The 21,992-nt window shown below is 55.9% G+C and overlaps 2 protein-coding genes across 6 annotated transcripts in view; both read left to right on the plus strand.

The window, feature by feature from the left end:
• Window positions 1-465: 465 nt before the first annotated feature.
• On the plus strand, window positions 466-19,087 carry PIGQ (phosphatidylinositol glycan anchor biosynthesis class Q). 4 transcript variants are annotated; one of them, XM_039884750.1, is made up of 13 exons: window positions 466-624; window positions 3,967-4,508; window positions 4,650-4,665; window positions 6,891-7,022; window positions 7,209-7,329; window positions 9,363-9,489; window positions 9,828-9,981; window positions 10,124-10,235; window positions 11,025-11,105; window positions 11,734-11,848; window positions 13,486-13,547; window positions 14,417-14,613; window positions 15,098-19,087. In XM_039884750.1, exons 1-12 carry the CDS (start codon window positions 488-490, stop codon window positions 14,567-14,569), a joined length of 1,752 nt encoding a protein of 583 aa, XP_039740684.1. In that variant the 5' UTR covers window positions 466-487; the 3' UTR covers window positions 14,570-14,613; window positions 15,098-19,087. The 4 variants fall into 4 exon arrangements, 3 of the variants coding, with proteins under 3 accessions (XP_039740684.1, XP_039740683.1, XP_039740686.1); XM_039884752.1 differs by adding an exon at window positions 2,368-2,540 and having other exon boundaries at window positions 485-624; window positions 3,967-4,665; XM_039884749.1 differs by having other exon boundaries at window positions 3,967-4,665.
• A 964-nt stretch (window positions 19,088-20,051) lies between these two features.
• Window positions 20,052-21,992, plus strand: part of RAB40C (RAB40C, member RAS oncogene family) — a 27,891-nt gene continuing 25,950 nt past the window's right edge. The window contains exons 1-2 of one of the 2 annotated variants that reach the window (XM_039884753.1): window positions 20,052-20,262; window positions 21,032-21,257. In XM_039884753.1, coding sequence (XP_039740687.1) covers window positions 21,116-21,257 — 142 coding nt within the window. In that variant the 5' untranslated portion in view covers window positions 20,052-20,262; window positions 21,032-21,115. Of the gene's footprint in view, window positions 20,263-20,835; window positions 20,890-21,031; window positions 21,258-21,992 lie in introns of those variants that run through there. The other variant, XM_039884754.1, reaches the window with a different exon arrangement.

The following is a 21,992-nucleotide window of genomic DNA, read 5'->3' on the forward strand; positions in this document are numbered from 1 at the left end:
TTCCTAGCCTACCTGTCCCTAGGGGCACCTGGGGGTGCCCCTCTGCAGAGACCAGCTAGTGAGGGGGCCAGCCTGGAGCTGAGGAGACAGCTCTTTCTGGGATCCCATGTAGGCCTGGGGGTTCTTTCACCCTGGGAGGGTGGAGGCAAGGCAAGGTAAAGGACCCTCACAAGCCAGGTCCACTGGGTTCCTTAGATGAGGAAATTCTGGGAGGTTGGTAGCTGTGGGGGATTGGAAGGCAGGGGTGTTGGGGACGCTGCTGATGGACTGGAGGGGGACAAGGACAGTGGGGGGACCAAGGATGCAGCGGGTGGTGGTGGAAGATAAGGACGCTGCGCACAGTGGGGAACGAGGGCGCCCAGCACGCAGGTCTCTGGCTCCAGGGACGGGAACGTTGAGTGCACGGAACGCTCGGGCAAGGCCGGCGGGCAGCCCGGGCGCCTTTGGGGGCCGGACCGTCGCGCGGCAACGTCGGGAGCCGGCGGAAATGGGGCTCGTGTCCCGCGGCGCGGCCGCGGCGCGGCCGGGGGCCGCGAGCGTTGTCGTCCGCCCAGGCCCGCCCGACGCGATCCCCAACCCTATCCCTACCCTGCCGCCCAAGGGCGTGGCTCCAGGGAGCAGCCGGTGAGCATTCGCGGGGAAGGTCGGCGTCCGTACGGTGTGACCTTGGGGAGCCGACCCTCCCGGCTCTGGGCCCGGGGCTGTGGGCCCCGACTCCCCGGCCGCGGAGGGACCTGGAACAGGCGAGGGAGCGGAAGGGTCCTCCGGAGGCTTCTCCCGGGCTGGCACAGGCCTCTTGCCATTCGGAGCCTCTATCTCCTCGTCCGTAATTTGGGGATGCGTCCGGCCGCCGCCCAGGGCAAGCCTGCGACGTAGGAGGGCAGTGAACGGCCCCTGCCAGCCCACTGCCCCAGGAGCCCGTTCACCCAGATCTGGGAGGATTTGTAGCCAGGCCGCGTGGGTGCCCTTGGCAGGGAGTCTGGTCCCAACACTTGATAGGGTGAAGGGCCCCCGCCGGTTCCCTCTGATCCACCCCAACTTGGGCCTTCTGTGGACTCTTCCGAAGGTGATTCAGGGTCAGTGGAACTGGCTGTCAGCACTTTATAGTTGTCTCTGACTACAGTAAAAGGCAAAAACCAGAATTCTAGATTCATGTTCCTTTTTCTGAAATGAGAGGAGAAAATAGCAGTATTCACAAAACGTGAAAAAAAAAAAACACACACAAAAGATATGGAGTAAAAATGAATTCTTGAGAGACAGTGATGAGGAGGCTTCACAGAGGAGGATGTCAGCCAGTGAGATGTTCCTGGCCAGTCATACCTGGGCTTTTCCCCTGGAATCTGTTGCTGCGGAGGATGAGAGGGCAATACAGCTTCTACTTCATAAGGTAGACAGGCTGATCTAGGAATGGGCTGATTCGTAAGGGAACTGGGTGTCATTTTTAACAGGGGAGGCTTTTTCAGGAGTGTGCCCTTGTTGTTGTTGTTTTTTAAATTTCAGTCTTTAAAGATGTGCACATTGCCCAAGTTACTGCCGTGCTTTCTCTCATCTGCACCTCTGTTATCGATTGCCTGCTCTTTCATCTCTTTCTAGCCCTCTGATCTAAGCAGACTTCTTTGTGTTCATCACTCCCAGAGGCTGAGGTGGAAGCGAGGATGGGAATTTGCCCCATAATCTGTTAAGGGTTCTTTCTCACTACCCCACGGATAAGAACATCAACTTCTACCCTCTGCTCTTAGACATAAGGAGCTGCTGCTTTTTTCTTTTTTTTCTTTCTTTCTTTCTTTTTTCTTTCCTTTTTTTTTTTTTGTAAACTTTGTAGATAAAGCATAATACACATAAAGAAAGTGCACAAATTTTATGTGTACAACTCGATTTTACCCAAAGTGAACAAACGCACTATGTAACCAGCCTCCCTGAGAGCATCTGTTTGCTATTAGGCAAATTGTGCTTCTTTTCCAACAGTAGCCATGGGCAGTTTTCCTTAGCTCCTGAGAAAGGGGTCCCCAAGCAGGGTGTGATGGTATCATTTCTTGACATGATATTTCCTGACAGGCTAGCACTGAGGAGCTTGGAATGTACTGGTTGGTTCACCATAGTGGTTGCCAAGCCAGATATGCCTGATCCCTCACAGGCAAAATTGCTCTGTACCTCTCACAATGCCATTGGGAGCAGCCCCTATGGAAGGGTCAGGAAGACAATTGGCCCTGGCTGCCCTTGATGATGGCCACAGGGATTCGGCCTGGGGCTGCTGTCAGGCTCCAGGCACCCACTGTTAACTGCCCTCGCTGGTCACTGGGGGAGGGGCATTTAGAGCCCTGCTGCTGCTGCTGCTGCTGCTGCTGGACTCAGAGGGGCACTTTTCAGCTGGAACCCACAGCTGTGAGGGGACCCTTTTACAAGCTGACCAAGAAAGGCCTCAACTCTCCAGCCCCAGGCTGAGCTGCCTGCAGAAGAGGAAAGCAGCTGTACCAGTGGCCTCTTAAAGCCTGGATATTTGTATCTGTGTGAGGCCCCTTCCAGAACCCCCTGACCCTCAGGTAAAAGCTCCCTGTTCCTCCTACAATGTCACACAGCCCCAACACGTGTATCCCCAAGGGCCTGGTGAGCACTAAGGCCCAGAGGCCCAGACTCAGTCTAAGGCCTATGTCTCTCTCTTCTAGGTTGGCTGCTCTGCCCTTTGTGCTGATAAGATAGGGGCAGTCAGAGAAAGGGCATGTCTGAGAAAGGGCATGCTCCAAGGTGAATGCCCTCAGCACTGTGCTAGATGATGGCCTGCTGCCTCTCAGGCCCCATCTTGGAGGGGCTGAGACGGAAGAATGGGATGTTTGTTGAGAAACCCTCATTCCCAGTGAGCTTACTTTTGGGCAAGTTAAGGCTCAGCATCCCATAGGAATTACAGCTACTTGGGCTGTTCTTTCTGCTCAGAGGCCATATAAAAGTAATGAGAGGCCAGAAAGGCTTGCTTCTCTCATCATGAGAGAGGATGTTGGGGTCTCTCTAGGACCAGTTCACTTCTCCCACCTGCATTTCTAGATAGCTACCTGGTTGGAAGGATATTTCCTAAAGAAAGTGCTTGCTGTGACAAGAGGAAACACTCCCCTATTGGTACCTCTACCCTGAAGTGGACTAATAGAGCTCCGAGGGCAGGATCCACACAGCCATAGGCTGGAGGGTCAGAGTAGAAGCAGAAGCCCAGTGAGAGCTGAGCCTGTTCCCTGAACTCCAAGGCTCCTCCAGGGGTCTCATTGGGCAGGGGAGTGGGTTTGGGGCATCAGGCAGCTCCCCAGGCATCTTCTGAGATGCCAGTACCAGTGCCCACAGCTGCCAGAAGTGTGCACATGTCTAGTTTCCCTCAGCCAGCAGCAATTTGTTTAAATTTTCATCTTTATTCTTGCAAATTTAGTAAGTAAATTAAGGTTCTTTAGAGTTTTAATTTGCAGTACTTTAATTGCAGTACTTTAATTGTTAATGAGATTGTATATTTTTCCATGTGCTACACATAAAAAACTAATCAGTTTCTTTAAAAACAAAAGTTAAAACCTTTTTATCAGCTCCACACACCCCGTGAGTAGCACTAAGTAGGTCATGTAACTTTGTCTTGTTTCAGACTACTTCTCTCTGAAATGGGGGAAAGCATTGATTTGCCTCAGGGTGGAGGAGAGGGGTGATTTGGGCCTGTGTTTACAGGTGAGAGCAGCACCCATGGGAGATGGACAGCTGGGGGGCCCCTCACCAGCCTTTTTGACCAAATTCAAAACCGGGTCACCCAAACCTGTGAGCCCTGTGGCCATGTGGACGTGTTCATCACAGTGTCTGTGCCGTACATTGGCACGTGTTCATCACAGTGTCTGTGCCATACATTGGCTATGGCCTCCAGCCACAGAGCTTCCAGCCACCCTGGGGCCATGAAGGCATAGTGGCAGCAGCAGCAGCTCTGAGCTGAGCCTCTCTTCTTTCTTCCAGTGTCCCCAGCATGGTGCTCAAGGCTTTCTTCCCCACATGCTGTGCCTCAGCAGACAGCGGCCTCCTGGTTGGACGGTGGGTCCCGGAGCAGAGCAGTGCCGTGGTCTTGGCTGTGGTGCATTTTCCCTTCATCCCCATGCAGGTCAAGGAGCTTCTGGCCCAGGTGCAGCAGGCCAGCCGAGTGAGCATAGCTGTGCTGGGCACCTGGTGCCACCGTCGGCAAGAACCCGAGGAAAGCCTGGGCCACTTCCTGGAGGGCCTGGGTGCCATCTTCTCCCACGAGCCCTGGCTCCAGCTGTGCCGGGAGAGGGGCAGCAAGTTCTGGAGCTGCAAGGCCACCCGCCGGCAGGTGCCCACCTCCTTTGGTGCCCCTGGTGAGGACCAGGTCATGCTCATCTTCTATGACCAACGCAAGGTGCTGCTGTCCCAGCTACACCCACCCGCAGCCCTGCCTGACCGCCAGGCCGGGGATGCCACAGCCAGTGCTGGGGGCCTGGCTGCTGTCTTCGACACGGTGGCTCGCAGTGAGGTGCTCTTCCGAAGTGACCGGTTTGATGAGGGCCCTGTACGACTGAGTCACTGGCAGTCAGACGGTGTGGAGGCCAGCATCCTCGTGGAGCTGGCCAAGCGGGCCTCGGGACCCATCTGCCTGCTGCTGGCCTGTCTGCTGTCACTCGTCTCAGCTGTCAGTACCTGCTGGTAGGTGCCCCTGGGGCCAGGGTAGGAAAGAGGCTCCTGAGTCCTAGGTTCACCCCTCAGTGTGCAGGGGGGCATGGAGACCCAGACAGGCCCTTCTGAGACTTATGGCTGCCTTCCCTTACCCTACCTCTCCCAGGTTTCCTCCCTTGGTATCTCAGAGGATATTCTGGTGGTGGCTGCTGTTCTGGTGCCCCTCGCTCCTGGGGAAGAGCCAGATTTCCTGGCAGTGTCAGAAGTTGTGTGGGACCCACCATGTAGGGGTACTGTGTCAACCTCAGACAGCTCCAGCCCCTGAGAGGGAGATGAGACAATGGACAGACCGGGTTGTTGTCACCTGAGGGGCAGTGTTCACCCTGCCTGGGAGTTGTCTGTTCTCCTTAACACACGCAGGCCTGCCCGCTTCCCTGGCCCCGACACCCGCAGGAGAAGCAGCCCCGGAGGCCTTGGGAGTGTATCCAGTCACTGACAGCCATGGGTGTGGGCTGGTACTCCCCAGCCTCAGCCACTCTCTAAAATCACCTGGAACACTCCTGGCTGTGGGCCCAGTCAAAAGATTTGCAGAAACCCCTGAAGGCCCTGGGGAATGCTGGGGCAGCACCAGAGTGTTCTGGCTACTTAACCACAGGGCCTGGGGCTGAGCTACAGGGGCCCTTTTCTCTGTGAGAAGCAGTCTCGCTGGTGGAGAGCAGCTGTGCTGCACCCTCAGGCACCCCTTCTCCTTAGGTCCAGGGGTTCAGGTTGTCTGGATTGGGGACTGACCCTGCATAACTAGGGGTTCCAGGAGCACTTGGGTCTGTCCTGGCAGAGAGCCCTTGGCAGCTGTGTATAGACAACGCCTTGGGTTGTGGGGGCTGCCAAGGGTGAGATTTTGGAACTTCACGACTCTCTTGGAAAGAAGTATATGAAAGTGTGTCTGGGCCTAGGTGCAGTTTTGGGGAGAGAAGGTTCTTAGCATTTATCAGCTTTCAAAGTACCCAGGAAAGGTTGCTCATATGCCCCAAATATGGATTAGCCCATCCATCAGGTGTTCATCATTGACTGGTGGTGGTTACAGTACAGGGATGTTCACATGAGGCATGGCTGTCACTGTGCAGTAGCGAAGGCCCCTCCCCGCCCTCACCCCAGGGCAGGCCCAGGGATATTGTTGAGGCCCAGGCTGCCCAGGGCTGGTCTGAGCCTTGGGGAGACTGGTTTTTTTGGTAGGGGTCTCTATGCAGCTGTGTGAGGCCACATTCTACTTGATTGGAGTTGAGGAGGGAGGAGTGTATGCTGAGTGCATTTCATTCTTGGAATTGGTTTAAAGCCACTTGGTTGGCGATAAAGCCTTTAAACTAGAGGTCTCCAGCCTTTTTAGCACCAGGGATCGGTGCTCCTATGAGAATCTAATGGCTGATGATCTGAGGTGGATCTGAGGCGGATCTGAGGCGGTGATGCTAGTGCTGGGGAGCAGCAGCAAATACTGATGAAGCTTCGCTCACTCTCTCCCTTAGCCTACTGCTTACCTCTTGCTGTGAGGCCTTGTTCCTAACAGGCCACTGACCAGTACCAGGCCAGAGGTTGGGGACCCCTGCTTTAAACCTTTCAAGCCTGAGACCTCTTGAGGTCACTTCCTGAGAGTCCAAGTGCTCACTAGTTGGTGGCTCTGCACTTTGCACAGGCCTTTTCTTTTTCTTGCCAACAGCAAGGCCATGCATGAGTGGAAAGGGGCTCTGGGCACACCTGAGTTGTGTTTTGTCACTTTCTTCACCTTTGCTTTCAAGCATCAATGTTTGAACGTCTGTGGAAGTATCTCAGTGCTTCCTCCGCCTGGTGAGAAATCAGTCTTATTGGACAGCCAGGGCAGCCAGGGAAGCCCAGAGAACCTTGACAAGGGTCACCAATCCAGCAGGGCAAGGCTCTGGGTGGTGAGACAGTGTGTTCTCTCTACTCCTAAGGTGCAGGTTTACCCTGAGGTCAGCGCTTTGTGAGACAGTCAGGCTTCTAGTTAATGGTTATGAATGTACCATGGGCCCTGCTGAGCTGCCTGTCTGGGTCCCCCTACCTGTGTTCTTGCTGGGCTGAGTTCAGAAGTGTTTGGGGGCAACAGGGCCTTGGACTGAGCCTGGCCTGGCACTTCTTATCTGCACAGTGAAGAATGTTGGCAACACCGAGGTGGCCTTCACTCCCTGACTGGCAGGAGAGTCCTACGAAGAGCTGAAGGCCCATCCTTCTCTGCTCCTTTGCAGGGTATTCAAGCTGTGGCCATTGTCCTTCATCTGGAGCAAGCTCTCCACATGTGAGCAGCTGAATCATCGGCTAGAGCAGCTCAAGCTCATCTTTAGCCCCCAGAAGGCCGAGAACCCCTCCCAGCTGATGAGGTACGGGGTCTGCCCTGGGTCTCCTCTGCAGCAGCCAGATACCCTACAGGCCCAGTCCCTTCCCCATCCCCATCTCTGCACCAAATCCATATGTGCTGACCCTTTCTGGCCAGGCCACCCTCACCACCCACTCCCGTTGGAACCCTCCACCCTCACCACCCACTCCCGTTGGAACCCTCCTTTTAGGAAGGCCAACATCCTTGTCTCCGTGCTCCTCGATGTGGCCCTCGGCCTTACGCTGTTGTCCTGGCTCCATGGGAAAGACCGCATTGGGCAGCTGGCCGATGCCCTCGTCCCTGTGGCTGACGTGAGTTGGTTGGGATGGAGCCAGGTGTGGATTCTGGCACCCGTTTCTGGGAGTTGGGGTGGGGCCCTGCCTGGGGGTAGCAGAGGCCCTCCAGCTGGCCAGAGCAGTTCTCATCACTGACCCTAGACTATTCCCCTGGGAGCTACTATGTCTCACAGGGGCTGCAGATACTTGGTCCTGCCAGGTGCCCACCCTCTCACACTGGGTCACATTGAGGCACCTGGCCTCCACCTTTCCTTCCTAAAGGTGGCTGTGTCTGGGGGCCACCTTGTGGTAGAGGCTTTTAGGGGGAGCGTACCTCCCTCTGCCAGGCCCAGTGTCATGGGGTCCTTGTTGCCTCCCCCAGTGTGCGACTATTTCTGCTCTCTTGGCTCTTTGGAGTAGCTGTCTTTTGGCTTAGGTCCTCTGCATGGTCAGCATCATGGAAACCTTCCATGTGTCCAGGGCTGTCTGTGTGCAGTTGAGTTCTGGCCTCCTAGTTTGGTGGTCATGTCGTTCTGTGGTTCCTGTGCTGAGAGAGGCACCAACTCATCTTCTGTGCAAACAGACTTGCCCTGCATGTCTAGGCAACATTTCCAGGGCCTGGGTGCCACTCCCCCTTCTCCCCACCACGGTTGTCCTTCCAGTGTCCACTTGCTGCATTTCCATGCTGGCTACAAGCCTCAGCTTCTCTGCCTCCCTTCCTCAGAGCCAAAGGCTTTGTCACTTCTGTTGGGAGCTTGTTTTCCTACTTAGGGCAGTCCCTCTGGCCCCTAGTGCTACTCCTAGGCCTCTCAGGGGCCTCCTGTGGTCAAGAAGCTGAGGCCTGACTGGGTGGCTCCTATGGGCTCAGCCTCTGCTGGTCATCATCAGCATCCAGCCTTGGGTGTTTACTGGGCCTGCTTGTGCCTGGGCCAGACCCTGTGGGCAGGAGTCCTCACAGGCCCAGAGTCCCCATGGCTTCTTGGGGTGGCCTGGACAAGAGGAAGGAGGAAGGAGAAAGGAGGACCTGGAGGTTAGAAGGGGGCTTGGCTACCTCACCTGCTCATCTATTGCTTCATCCTACACCTCCCTTCTGCAAAACTGCTCAGAAGTATAAATATTTAATTTAAAAATGAAAGCCTCTTCCTGCCGCCAAGCTTTTATCCTTTAAATTTTAAATAAGCTCTATTTATAAAGAACGTTCCTCCTCCTCACTGCTCCTGACATGGCTGAAGCCTTCACACAGGGTTGGGAGATGCAGGCAAGGCGGCGGGAGAAGGGGGTGATGGCAGACCTCTGACTGTGGGGCAGGGATGTTACTCCTGTGGCCTCAGCATTGGTAATGAGGCAGAGGGTCCTCAGGGCCTGCCTACTGGGGCCAGCACAGCCCCCAGACCTTGGCTTTCCTCCACGGGCAACCAGGACGCTGGTCAGCTTCTGGGGAAGCTGTGAGTGTCCCTGTGACATCCCTGGCTCTCACTCAGCATTGATCTTGACTCTGAGTCTCCATCTGTCCTTTCCTCTAGGGGACCTACCAGCCCTCCCACCTGCTACCTGGGCCCCTGACAGGCTTCACACTATCACGTTCACCTGAGGTCACCCACTCAGGGAAGGCCTAGGCCTCTGCTATTGCAGGTGGTGGGGTGGGTCCTTGGCAGAGGAAACTGGGTAAGCCCATGGGCTCCCCTTGCAGGATTCATGGTGAGCCTGGGTCTGTCCCACATCCTGGTGCCTGGGGCCAAGAGCTTCTGCGGGTCCAGCAGCTAGAATGGTGAGATGGAGGAAAAGACACCTCATTTGAAGGTTGACACCCATCATGGGCCATGCGTCCAGTGGGCCAGGGGCAGACTATCAATCTTGTAGGTCATGCCTATCAGCCCCGCATTCCAGAACATTTATGAAGAGGCGTTTTATAGCCAGACAAGTGTGTTAAACCTTATGTGCCTGTCATCGTAGGAGATGGCAGTCCAGACACTTGGAGAAGGGAACTTAGTTCACCTTTGCCCTGTGCAGATTGGCTGGCCAGGGTGGGGCCCAGTTTATAGACAACACGTCCCTCTGTGTTCTCACAGCGTGTGGCAGAGGAGCTCCAGCATCTGCTGCAGTGGCTGATGGGTGCACCTGCTGGGCTCAAGATGAACCGGGCACTGGACCAGGTGCTAGGCCGCTTCTTCCTGTACCACATCCACCTGTGGATCAGTGAGTGCTGGCAGGCGGGCAGGCCTAGGGGCTTCACCTGGCTCAGTGACCCCTGACTTGGCTTCTGAAGCCTAAAGTCCCAGGGACACAGGCCCTGGCCAAGAGGGCACTGGGGCCCAGACCTGGTGCTCTTCTCTTGGTCCCTGCTTCCTGCCTTCTCCCCATCCTGGGTATGTGGAATCCTTCTATGCTGGATTGACTGCTCTGACAAGGGATAGCCAGTGGCATAGTCTGTCACACATAATTTCCTGGAGCCTCAGGTACCAACCACAGTAAGGACTTGGCAAGGACCAGGATCTTCTTGGGCAGCCCCTCAGAGTCAACCCCTATCCTCCCAGGCTATATCCATCTTATGTCACCCTTCATTGAGCGAATCCTATGGCATGTGGGCCTCTCAGCCTGCCTGGGCCTGACGATCGCCCTCTCCATCTTGTCGGACATCATCGCCCTCCTCACTTTCCACATCTACTGCTTCTATGTCTATGGAGCCAGGTGGGTATGTGCTTCCTGCCCCTGTAGGCTGGCCTAGTGCAGCCCTCTACATATTGGGTGCCACAGACAGGCTCCTGGGGCTGGGCAGGTACAGGTTTGGCTTGGCTCCCAGGCCTGCCCCTGATTGCACCCATGTCTGCAGGCTGTACTGCCTGAAGATCTATGGCTTATCTTCACTCTGGCGCCTGTTCCGGGGAAAGAAGTGGAATGTTCTGCGCCAGCGGGTGGACTCTTGCTCCTATGACCTGGACCAGGTACTGGGCAGGACTGCATGGAGCGGGCACCCTGGCTCCAACTAATTAGCATGATCTACAGGTGACCACTCCCAGATCCAGTCCAACTGGCCCCTCTGAATGGGCTTGGCCATGGAGCTGCTTTGGTACCACATGGGGGCAGCTGTACTCCTGTCCTGTAGGTCACCTGCCACAGGGTAGACATCAACCCTGGGAAATGTGGGGAGTCTGCAAAGGGCAGGGTATATGTGGGGCTTTTAGCAGTGCAGAACCCTGCCCTAGGCGGGCAAGAGACCCTGCTCTCAGGAGGCTGCTGGGCCCCAGGGAGTCACTGGACCGTGGGCACTAGAGGTGACCTGTGCAGTGGACCTGGAATAGACTTTGACAGTGGGCCTTGGAGGTGACCCAGACAGCGGGCTTGGCTCTGGCTCATCCTACTAGTTCATACCTGACACACAGACCCTGAGTGCTATCCTTCAGGGCATTTTTTTTCTGCCTAATTTTCACAACCCTTCTGTCTTTAGTGTGTGTGGTTATATACCCTATTGGCTGGTCCTCTGTCCCCTGATTCTGTCTGCTATGTGTCACCAAGTCTGGAGGGCACACAGTCCTAGCTCTCCCAGTACTGGAAAGAGCTATCGAGAGTGAGCTTTCCCAGGTTATCTCAGGAAGCAAGTGTCCCACCAGCAGGCATCCCATTTCTGCTTAGTTATAGGTGGGAATGGCCAGCAGGGGTGTGGCCAGTGCTGGTGGCTGTCATTGACTTGGGGTTCCAGTTGATGCTGATGTTGGTATCCCTTCTCCTGGCAGCTGTTCATCGGAACTTTGCTCTTCACTGTCCTCATCTTCCTGCTGCCTACCACGGCCCTGTACTACCTGGTGTTCACCCTGGTAAGCCATGGGGGGCTCTGGGTGTGGCACCTGCCCAAGGGGCTTTGCCCACAGTACTTAGAATGGTCACTGCCAGCTCTGCCTGCCAGCCTGCCATTCATGGGCAGGCTATCATCCACTGCTGTAAGCCATGTGTCACCAAGTCTGGTGGTGTATGGCTTTTCTAGACTCTCTGGGCAGTGTGTCGGGCATAGGAGTGGGTAGGGTCTTACCCTGGGTGGATACCACCCACTGCTCTGGGACATAGTTGAGCACAGGGAGGACAAGACCCATGGTGGGTGGGTCACAGTGGTGTTCTCCCCTTAGTTCCTAAAATGGGTGGTTCGGACAGCAGGAAGGGAACAGCACCTAGGTGGCTTCTGCCGAGGGGCCAGTAGCTCATTTTCCTGGGTTGGAACACCGTCTCCTCTGACCTGTTGGGAAGGCTGACCCTCTTACCTACTGCTTCCATGCCTTCTCATGCTTGGGCTCAGGTTCAGCATGGGATTCATGATCTCCCAAGGCTCTTGAGGCCCTGGTCACCCTACATTGTGACCCAGGACCTGTTGGGCTGCTTTGCTATGGGCATGCCTGTGTGGCTATGGCCACGATCCCAGCTCAGAGGCCCTGAGCACCATCTGTGCTGCAGCTCCGGCTCCTGGTAGTCACTGTACAGGGCCTGATCCATCTGCTCGTGGACCTCATCAACTCCCTGCCACTATATGCACTTGGCCTCCGGCTCTGTCGGCCCTACAGGCTTGCAGGTAGGTCTGTGTACTGGGTGTAGGGGATTGTATGCCTGTGGGCCCTGCAGAAACACCAATTGCACCATGTGTGCCTCCTGCCTAGAAGTGGTGGTGTATGTGAGGTGGGTGGGCAGGGAGGACAGAGACCCTTGGTCCTAGGGCATCTTCTGGACCAGCTGCCTGCAGTGAGCAGGTGGGAGAAGGCTCAGGTAGTGCTCAGGTTCATAGACCAGAGAAGTGGCCCTTCCTTTTTTTCACCCTTTTCTGCGACAGTGTGAACAGCTTCCCTGAGATCCATAGTGGTGTAGGTGGTATCTGAACGTGCCTCAGAGAAGATGTGTCCCCATGTAGTTGTGCGGGGCTATGTGTGCCTGCTGGTACCTCTCAACCTTGGAGGGTCAGGCCAGGATAGAGTACACTGGACTGACCAGATCCATGTGACAAGAGTGCCCTCTTGCCCCATTCCCAGCAGACCACTACCTGCTGAGACAACACCCCCCATCCCCTCTGCAGGTGGCTGTCCATTTGCATGCTAGCTAGCATGCCCCTACATGCTCCTGAGAGAAGGCTACCCCCACTGCAGAACTTGGGAGGCCAGCTCAACTGATCACAAGCTTGTGGATTGGTGCAGGGACTTGGAACATATCAGGGAGCTCAGGGAGTTCCAGTATAGCACCTATCCAGCAGCTGTTCAGATGGCCCCCAAAATGACCACAATGCCCAGGAGGCCCTGTACCCACCCAGTTTGCAGCTGGACAGCTTGGGGTATACCCCGAAGCTCGTGATGGCTGCTTCTAGCCAGCTCAGAGCCAGAGGACATGAATATGGGTGTTCCACAGGCTTTGGACCTAAAGCCTGCTTGCTGGATGCCCTCAAACCCTCTTTCCAAACCACTTTCACCACAGGTGACCGGGCCAGGGACCCATCTATTGTGCTGCCTATGCTCATTCAGCCCTGAGCCTCCAACCACACCTCAGAATGCCAGGATAAGGCAGGTGGAGAGCTGAGATGCAGTACCCTCCTCCCCCAGACCCTGGCTTGTGGCCAGAGCAGAGTTGTTTCAACTTTACATGAAAGGCCACAGATGCCTCTGCCTCCTCTCTTCTTCCCTGAGTTTGCCTTGGGCCTCTTCATCAAAAGATAATTAGCTCCTGTTTCTCTTTTCAAAAAACCTTCCACCCGGGAATCCACAGGCTTGGGGGTCCAAACTGCCAGCCAGGGGCATGGTGGGTCCCAGTGGGTCACAGAAATTGGAAGACATTTAGGACAGCCGCCACCCAGCAAGTGCCCGTTGGCTCTATGGGGAAACCCATATCTCATCAGAAAGCAGCATAGGCTGTGCCCGCCACCCAGCTGCTGTTCCCTGTTGGCCAGACACTTGTTTTTTCTTTTCAGTGGAGTTGTGCAGGCGGCTTTGACAGCGGCCCAGCAACCTACTCAGAGAGGCAGATAGGAAGGATGGGAGGAGCAAAAGAGCCCAGGCAGCCCTCTGAGTGCTGCCCAGAGAGGAAGGGGCCTTCACTGCCAGAGCCCCTCTATCCACACCTGCCTCTGCTGACACAAAGAGCAGGAGAACTGATAGGGGCTGTCCGATGGGCCCCGAGAGCCCTGTTGGGCTACCGTCCTTCCTCACGGTTACCTTGTTCTCCTTGCAGCCGGTGTGAAGTTCCGAGTCTTGGAGCATGAGGCTGGCAGGCCCCTCCGCCTCCTGATGCAGGTGAGGCCTTTGCGAACACGTCACACCACTGCCCTTGGATGGACCCCATGCCCTCTATGATGCTGCCTGTGTTCCAGGGCAGCTGGGGTCAGGGTCCTCTGTGCTGTCCTAGGTGTGAGGCATCGCAGACCCTGGGTAAGATGAAGGCAGGAGAGCCCAGCAGAGTTGAGGGGCAGGGCCCAAGGAGAGAGTGTCATTCCCAAGGCCTCTGGGCACCAACCTTCTGCCTGGAAACTTCCCCAGCAGAGCCCATGGATGGGATCCCCTGCACAGTGTCAGATGCCTTTGGCTGCTTTGGCCCTGCATCCCTGTCACCTTCCCTGAGCCCCACGAGCTCTTGTTCTAGGCAGAATGACACGGATTTGATGAAGGCATTGGAACACACACGTGTTTTCTCTTGGGCTCCTTTATCTGAAATAGTCTTGGGGGCCCCCAGCCTGCAGGAGGGATCAGCCTACTTGACGGGTGACCCATTGGGTGACTCACTGGGCGCCAGTGTCAGGTCCAGGCAGGTGGGATTGGCCTGATAGTCACTGGGAGAGGTCAGATGCTAAGGCACTTAGGACGCTGTGTGGTTGTCTCGATATGCAGTATGTTCTGAGTCCCACCTGAGGAGGCTCCTGGGAGCTGCCTAAGTCCTGGAGTACAGGAGTCTGCACTTTGCGAGCCCAGCCACCTCTCTTCCCTGCAGCCTGCCCAGAGTAGAGCATTCCCACCAGAGTCGCTCATCTACCCTGTGGACCACAGGCAAGAGCACATCTGGCATGGAGCTGGCCCTACTCCACAATTGTCCAGACCAGGGACCCCCCTAACCCTCCATGAGGGCTTGCCAGGCCCGGAAAGCTCAACCACTCCCCTTGTGCTTCCAGATAAACCCCCTCCCATATGGTCGTGTGGTGCACACCTACCGCCTCCCCAGCTGTGGCTGCCACCCCAAGCACTCCTGGGGCTCCTTATGTCGCAAGTTATTCTTCGGGGAGCTCATCTACCCTTGGAGGCAGAGAGGGGACAAGCAGGACTGAAGAACCAAGGCTACCAGCCTGCCCAGCACCACTACATGACCAAGGTCAGCCCTCCACTTTGCCATGGTGGCACTGACTGTTGGGCAGTATGTGGCCCTATTCTCTGCCTTCCTTGCCCCCAGTTGTTGAAGACCTCTGCAGGCCCTGTCAGGGCCTGCTTGTCACATCTCCAGACTCTGAGGTTGAAGTTAAGGTCGGGGGGTGGTGAGCAGGAGAATGTAGGGGTAGCCAGCCAGGTCAGCCAACTTGTGTTCCATCATGAACACCGTTTGCCTCAGGACCTACCTTTGATCTGCTGTGATGGCACTGTTAGCCTAAAACCTGCCTGCCCTCTTCAAACCCAGATCCCGCCCGGGAGGGGTTTGCAGAGCCCCACCTCTGCCCAGTGGGGTGAGCTGGCAGGTCTCCCTGGCTGTTCCACAGAGACCTCACCCTGTCATGGGGTGGGGGGACCCCTCCCAGGTTGCACTCAACAGTCCTTGAGACTCTGATCCCCAGGCATCTCCTTCCTTGGGGGTTTTTCTACAGATGAATTCCTGGGTCCCTGACACCTCCCAGCTGCCTCAGTGGAGCAGTGGCCAACCAATCTGGGGGATCCAAGCAGTCGCTGAACACTAGCCCACACCAGCAGCTCCAATGAGCCAGGGCCCTTCAGGAAGCTGGATGGCTGTGCCTCACACACTGAACTGCACAGGATTACTTGTGATGCTTCCTGGGGAGATTGCTTTGCAGGAGGAGCCACTCACAGGTCTTTGGGGGACCCTGTGTGAAGCCAGACTACATGGGGTGCCCGGCTCTGCCTTGCTATAAGCTTAGTGCCACCTGCCCAGCTGCCCAGTTCCTGCCCTGCACCTGCCCTGTGCCCCTGCAGCAATAGACCCCTTGGACAAATCTTCCACCTTCCCTCACTGGCTTCTTGTGGAAGCAGGCTGCTCCTGGGCAGATGCTTTTATGGCCCCAGGGAGTGGTCCTGGCTCTCAGGTTACATCTGCCTGCTGGCTGGCCACAGAGTCTATGTGGGTGTGAGCCCTGGAATCCCCAGTGGGAGGAAGCCTGAAGATGTGACGGTATCACATGCAGTTTGTCATCTTGGAATTGGAAACTGTCCTATAGGCAGTGGGGGGAAGTGCTCCCTGTTCATCGTGTGCTCTCGGGACTATCTGCTTCTCCTGCCCACACTCCTTGGCTGCCAGCCATAGTAGGGGACCCCTGGGGAAGTCTCCACCAGCTCAGTGTCCGGTGGGACTAGTCCTGGCTCTGCCTTTCTCTGCTGTGACATTAAAGCCTCGCATGTGTTTGAGTGGGCCACTCTACCTTCCCATTGCCCCGTGTACAGTGGGTCTGGGGCGGGGCGGGGGAGCTCCTCCTGGGGTGATGGGACAGCTGGCCCTCACTGTGTTCTGAGATGACTACCTCATCTTTTCCGGTGATGCCAACATGAGGAGAATTGGGAGCCCTGTCTCATGGAGCAGGCCTCTCTGCAGGTCTGGTGGGTAGGTGTGTAGGCCCTGGCCCTTTGAAGATATTCTGGAGTGGGCCGGTGGAGCCAGGGCCACTTGCTCTTGGGTTTCGGCCTTGCCCTTGCATGGGGTCTCCCAGGGCTAGAGTGCAGGCCTTCCGGCAGGCGAGGATTGAGCCACTCCTGGCTCTGATGAATATGTCATCACCTGACACTCAAAGACTCTATGCATGGTAGGGTACTCCTGACTGTCTTACAGCCTCCAGGGACCCTCAGGTAGCCTCTGTGCACCTGCTGTGTAGAAGAGGGGCTGGAGCCCAGGGAAGTCATTCAGCAACTCTCAGGCCTGCACCTTCACCTCCCAGAGGGCCCTGCATAGGTCTTGGTGGGCAAGGACTGCACCCCTAGCACCTTATGAGTACAGCCTCCACCACTTGCATTTCTGGAATTCAGTGAATTCTCTTCCTACCTTCTGTGGCCAACCTGCTCATCCTTTGCCCACTTTTGCCCCTGGTTCATGCCGGACATACATAAGGTTTCTGGCTTTGTCCACCTGTGGGACTTTAATGGGGCCTTTCCTTGGCACCAGGCCTGGACCAAGGCATCTAGAGTAACTGAAACCTTTATGGGTGCTCCCACAGAACCTGGGCACAGAGCTTTGGGGCCAAGGTCTGTTTGCCCCATTGGTTGAACCCCAGACACTTAAAAAGGAGGGCTTGGAGTACAGCATAGAGGGCAGTGGGTCTCCTGGAGGTGAAGGGCAAAGATATCCCAGACCTCTCCCTTTGTCCCCCAACTCCCCACCTGGACAGAGACTGAGTCTGGAGTCCTAGCCCCATCCTGTCCAGAGCCTATGGGTGTGGGAGCTGCAGAGGAAACACTTCTCGGACTTACTTAACCACCCAACACGCAGGCTGCTCAGCAGGGCGGACCCAGGACTTAAAAGCAGAGGGCCATGTGGGCTGCTTCGTCCTTGGCCTGAGGCCCCTCAGTGGCTGGGATGCTGTCCTGTCCTTTCCTCAGTCCCCCAGGACTCCAGGACATCCTTGTACAAGGGCATACCACTGCTTGGGAAGCCAGCTACTCTGTCCACAAGTCCTCCTGGATACCAAGAAGTGGTACCTCTCTAGCTATTCTCCTTTAACTGGGCCCTGCTGCCTCAGACCCTGTGGGTTCCTGTGGTGCCTTTCTGCTCTGAGGCTGGGGATCTGAGATGCAGGATCCCAGCAGAGGACCAAGTCTCTGACAGGAGGTCGCTGAGGCCTGCTCCCAGGATCACACCCCGTGGACAGGCTCCTAACCTACAAAGCAGGGATGGATGCTCCACATGCTGTGCTGGGAAAGCTCAGTCAGAAAGTGCATTGCTTTGTCCTGGGCATTGGAGAACAGGCCTACAGCTGCTGGAGCTCCTTCAGGGGAGGTCCTGAGAGGTAAGAGGGCACTTTTGATTTAAATTCTCTGGAAAGGAGATGATAATAGCTTATCACCAACCATTCCTTCCAGGTAGCCTCAGAAATCGAGAAGGAAATATTAACTTCATGGTGCTTCCAGTTCTTGGAGAGGGGCCTGGGTGACTTCAGAGCAAAGAATGGGCAGGGCCAAGACAGAGGTAGGCTTAAGGCTGGGCACAGTGATCCCTGCCTTGATGACCCCAAGGGCCCTCCCCAACCTGCCAGGTGGAGGTTCAGGGGTGGGCAAGCACCAGCTACTGGCTCCCCCTGTGCTGCATCAGTCCCTGGCCCCTCTGGGGACTTAGTCCTCTGCCCCCGGCCAACTGAGGGCCAACAAGACTGCCTATTGGCTGTTTTGGTAAACATGTGTTGTGAGTGGATGTGCCTTTTCTGTAAACATCAGAAGCCATGTCTGCTTGGAACCCAGCTTCCAAGGAACAGCCACTCCCTGGGAGGGAAGACATGGCCTAAGGAAATGCACAAGCAGGTCCTTCGGGGTTCCTGGTGGCTCTGTCCCTCCCTGGCTAGGCTCTGCTCCCCCAGCATCATAGCTTCCTGCTTCCCCAGAGGGCCAGGAGGACACCTGGCAGGAGACTCCTTGAAGGCCCAGGCACTCACCAGGTGCTGCCCACCCAACAGAGGGTCCTGCTCCTTAGGAAGCCTCTCCAGGCACCATGCCAGAATGAAAAGGCAGTCCAAGTTACTCACTGCTCAGTAAAGGCTGTCTGCAGCTTTGGGGTGGGGGTCACTTGGTATGGGGCTGCCCATGCAGCAGTCTGCTATCTGTGAAGACCACCTATTGTTGGAAGGTACGGTACAGATGCAGTGACCTTTTGGGAGGAAAGTTCTTGCTGCTTGTTCCTCCCCAGTTGGATGGACCTGTTAGCCGGCTGTCCTCGGAGCAGCACACTGGGGTGTGACTGCTATGATAACGGCTTGTTCCCTCTGCACAGATCTACTTTTTAGGAAGATCTAGTTCTCATGTAGTTTCTCCCTAGTGTGCACCACTCTGCACCTGGTCTAATAAGGGCTGTACTTGGCTCTGTTTTGACAATTCTTTTGACTTATTTTTTTTAACAGCTTTATTGAGGGCATATTTTACATATTATAAAGTTCACCCATTTCAAGTGCACAATTGAATGATTTTTAGTAACTTTACCAAGTAGTATAACCATCACCAGTTTTAGAACCATTTTTATCACCCCTTAAGCAGTCACTCACCATTTCCCCTTACCCCAGGCCCTGGCAACCACTAATCTACTTTCTGTCTATGGATTTGCCTATTCTGGGCATTTCATATAAATGGAATGTAACATTTATCAGTACTTTATTCCTTTTTATGGATGACTATAGACACCGTGTGGATATACCACATTTTGTTTATCCATTGATCTATCAGTGAATGTTTCGGTTGTTACCACTTTATGGCAATTGTGAATAATGCTGCTGTGAACATTCATGTATAAGTTTTTGTGTGGATGTTATGTTTTCATTTCTCTAGCAGTGGAATTGCTGCATTGTGTGGTAATTTTATGCTTAACTTTTTGAGTTACTTATAAGTTATATGTCATATGTGAATATATTCTCATAAAAAATGTCATCAATGAAGAGAAAGTCACTCTTGATCCTCAATCCTATAGGAAACAATGCTGTCCCTTTGGTGAGCATCTTTCCAGACCTTTTCCTACATGAGCATTCTGTTTCTCTTTATGTAAATCCAGCATGAAATGATTTGTTAGTTTTTTTAATCATAAATATTGAAATTACACAGGACATACTGTACTGTCATTTTCTTTCTTTTCTCATATCAGTGCTGACTGCACCTTACCTTGCTCACCTGGTCGACATAACAGCTCCCTGTCAGGGGACTCTAGATAGTTTTTTGACTTTCATCATCACTACAACACTGCAGTGAAATTTTTTGAGTTCTGAGGACTTCTCCATGCTAAATCAAATGTGGAATTAGTGCCTGTCCCACCTCCCTGAGGGCTGTTACTCACATCCTGTCCTGCATGCGATGCTGCCAATCTGATGGGTGAAAGGATATTATTTTAATTTCCATTTCACATCTTCACACGTGTTCAGAGGCTTTTCATTCTTCTTTGCCCTTTAAGAAAAATAACCTATCCATCCCGTAAACAACCCCAAAGTCACTAGTCAAGCCTCAGAGCCTCACGCCCTGACTCCGCGTCGTGGGCGCTTCTGAGTCCCACCTGACCTGATCCGGATTCCGCTAGGCATCTGCCGCGAGCACTTGGGGGCAGGGCCCTGTCACTCTGAGGCTCGCGCCTGTGCTGCGATCATCTCTGATGGCCGAAGAGTCACCCACTCGCGGAGCCGTCGAGGTTCTAGAATGTTAGGCCTTCATAGCCCCGCGCTGTGACCTACGGCCATGCCCGGGACGAAGAGCACACGCCGCAGGCCGCACCTCTTGTCCACTCGCGTTACCTGCTCATAGCTGTGGCACCCACGACCTCGGGCCAGCCACCGCCCCCTCGGCCCCGCCCCTATTAGCAGAGGAAGTCCCGCCTCCCTGGGCTCCCCAGCGCCGACTTGCCATCTTCATTCTGCCACGCCCCCACGGCGAGGAGGGCGGCTTCCGAGAGCAGTTCGCCCGAGGGGCCACGGCGCAATCTCTGGGGTCTCTGTGGAAGCAGCCTGCCGCAGCTTACTAGAGGATTTAGTATCCCCAGACCCAGTCCTGTCACCTCCCCTGGGAACTGCCACCATCCTGCGAGAAGGGAGGCATTCACAAACAACCTGGAGTTCCAAACTCCTGATTGGTGAGTATGTAGGGAAAAGGGTGGAAACCACAAAGTGGGCTTAGGGGGGGCCGTGATCGACGTGTTGTGGTCCAGTGTCTCTTGGAGAATTGGCAGCGGTAGCCAATGGCGACGGGGAAGGGGCGGGCGAAGGCCGCGGTGTGGTGGGGGCAGTGGGAGGGGTTGCGGGTGACTGGGATGCTCTCCGAAAGGGGCGGAGCGGTGGTGGTGCTGACTGACGTGCAAACGGACCAGTGGTTCCGGGAAAGCGGGAGGCGAGCGGCCAATGGCGATGGCAAGAGGCGAGGCGGTCAGAATCTTCGCAACTGTGTGTTGGGAAAGATGGGAGGGCGGGCGATCTTGACGGACGTGTACACAGACCAATGATTTCAGGAAAGGGGAGGTGGGCGACCAATGGTGATCGCGGGGAGGTGGCATAGGACGGCGATGGGGAGGGGCGACCAGAGGCTTCCCTGCGATTGTGGGAAACGGTGGAGGCAGGCTGTCGTGAAGGACGTGCGCGTGGGCCAATGGGCCGGGGTAAGCAGGCGGCGGGTGGCCAATGGTGGCGCGCGGGCTGGGGGCGAGGCGGGGCGGTGGGGCTGTGCGGCGCCGTGCGGGAAGCGGCGGGGCGGCGGCAGCTCTGAGGTGAGTCAGGCGGCGGAACAGGTGCGGGCGGCGGGCGCGCCTGGGCTCTGCGTCCCGGGCGGTCCGAGCGACAGTCGGGGCGATCCGGCCCTCGCCGACTGGGCCACGCCGGCCCCCGCTCATCCGAGCTTCGTTCCCGCAGGTCGGTCGGAGGCCTCCTCTCCGCCGTGCTCCCGCGGCCGGTGCCGTGGGCATGCGGGCGCGGCCTGCGCGCGCGTGAGCGAGGATGGGGACGCAGGGCAGCCCGGTCAAGAGCTACGACTACCTGCTCAAGTTCCTGCTGGTGGGCGACAGCGACGTTGGCAAGGGCGAGATCCTGGAGAGCCTGCAGGACGGTGCTGCCGAGTCTCCGTACGCCTACAGCAACGGTAAGGAGGCCCCGCCACCGGCCCGCCCTCGGGGAGCCGCCCCCCTGTCCCCTCTCGGGAAGAGCGCAGGGCGCGCGGCGGCAGGACTGCTCGGAGGCGGCGTGAGCACCACGCAGCCCCCACAGTTAGCTGGCCTGGGAGGCGCCTTGCCCGGTGGGCCTGATCTGCCAACTCCTGTCACGTCGGGTCTATAATGTGAACTGCGCCAGCCAGCCAGCCATTTGCCCTCGCCGGTTAGACTGCAATTAAGAGCCAAGGATCAGCGCCTTGCCTTTTTCATCTCTTCACTGTGGCTAAAGCCTAACACTGCCTGGCAGGGAGCGAGCCTTCGGCAATTTGCAATCTGTTTTCTTTCTCACCATTTTTAACACTAATGAAGGCCGGAGACTGGGAGAAAGCAGCTGGATCCTGAGCTTACAATCAGTTTGTCGCTTTAAGTATCAGCTTGAGGCATTTTCAGAGGCTAACGACTTAATGGGAGACTGAGATTTTGCTGTGAGCTTTCTAGAGAAGGCTTTCATCATAGGTCAATCAGAGCAGCTTGGTGGCTGCAGGGTGACAATTTACCGAGGAGGTGTGTGAAGAAAGGGTTGTTTAGGAGCTGGAGGAAGGATGTACCTGAGTGGGGGTTGGGGAGCATCCAGCAGTGGAGGCATCCCAGCTGCCCAGGTTCTGTGCGGTCAAGGTGGAGAACCTGTGACAATGTGTACCATGTATGGCCAGGGTTTTCTCACA

Source organism: Pteropus medius, unplaced genomic scaffold (assembly GCF_902729225.1).
Source record: "Pteropus medius unplaced genomic scaffold, Ma_sr-lr_union100, whole genome shotgun sequence".
NCBI lineage: Eukaryota > Metazoa > Chordata > Mammalia > Chiroptera > Pteropodidae > Pteropus > Pteropus medius.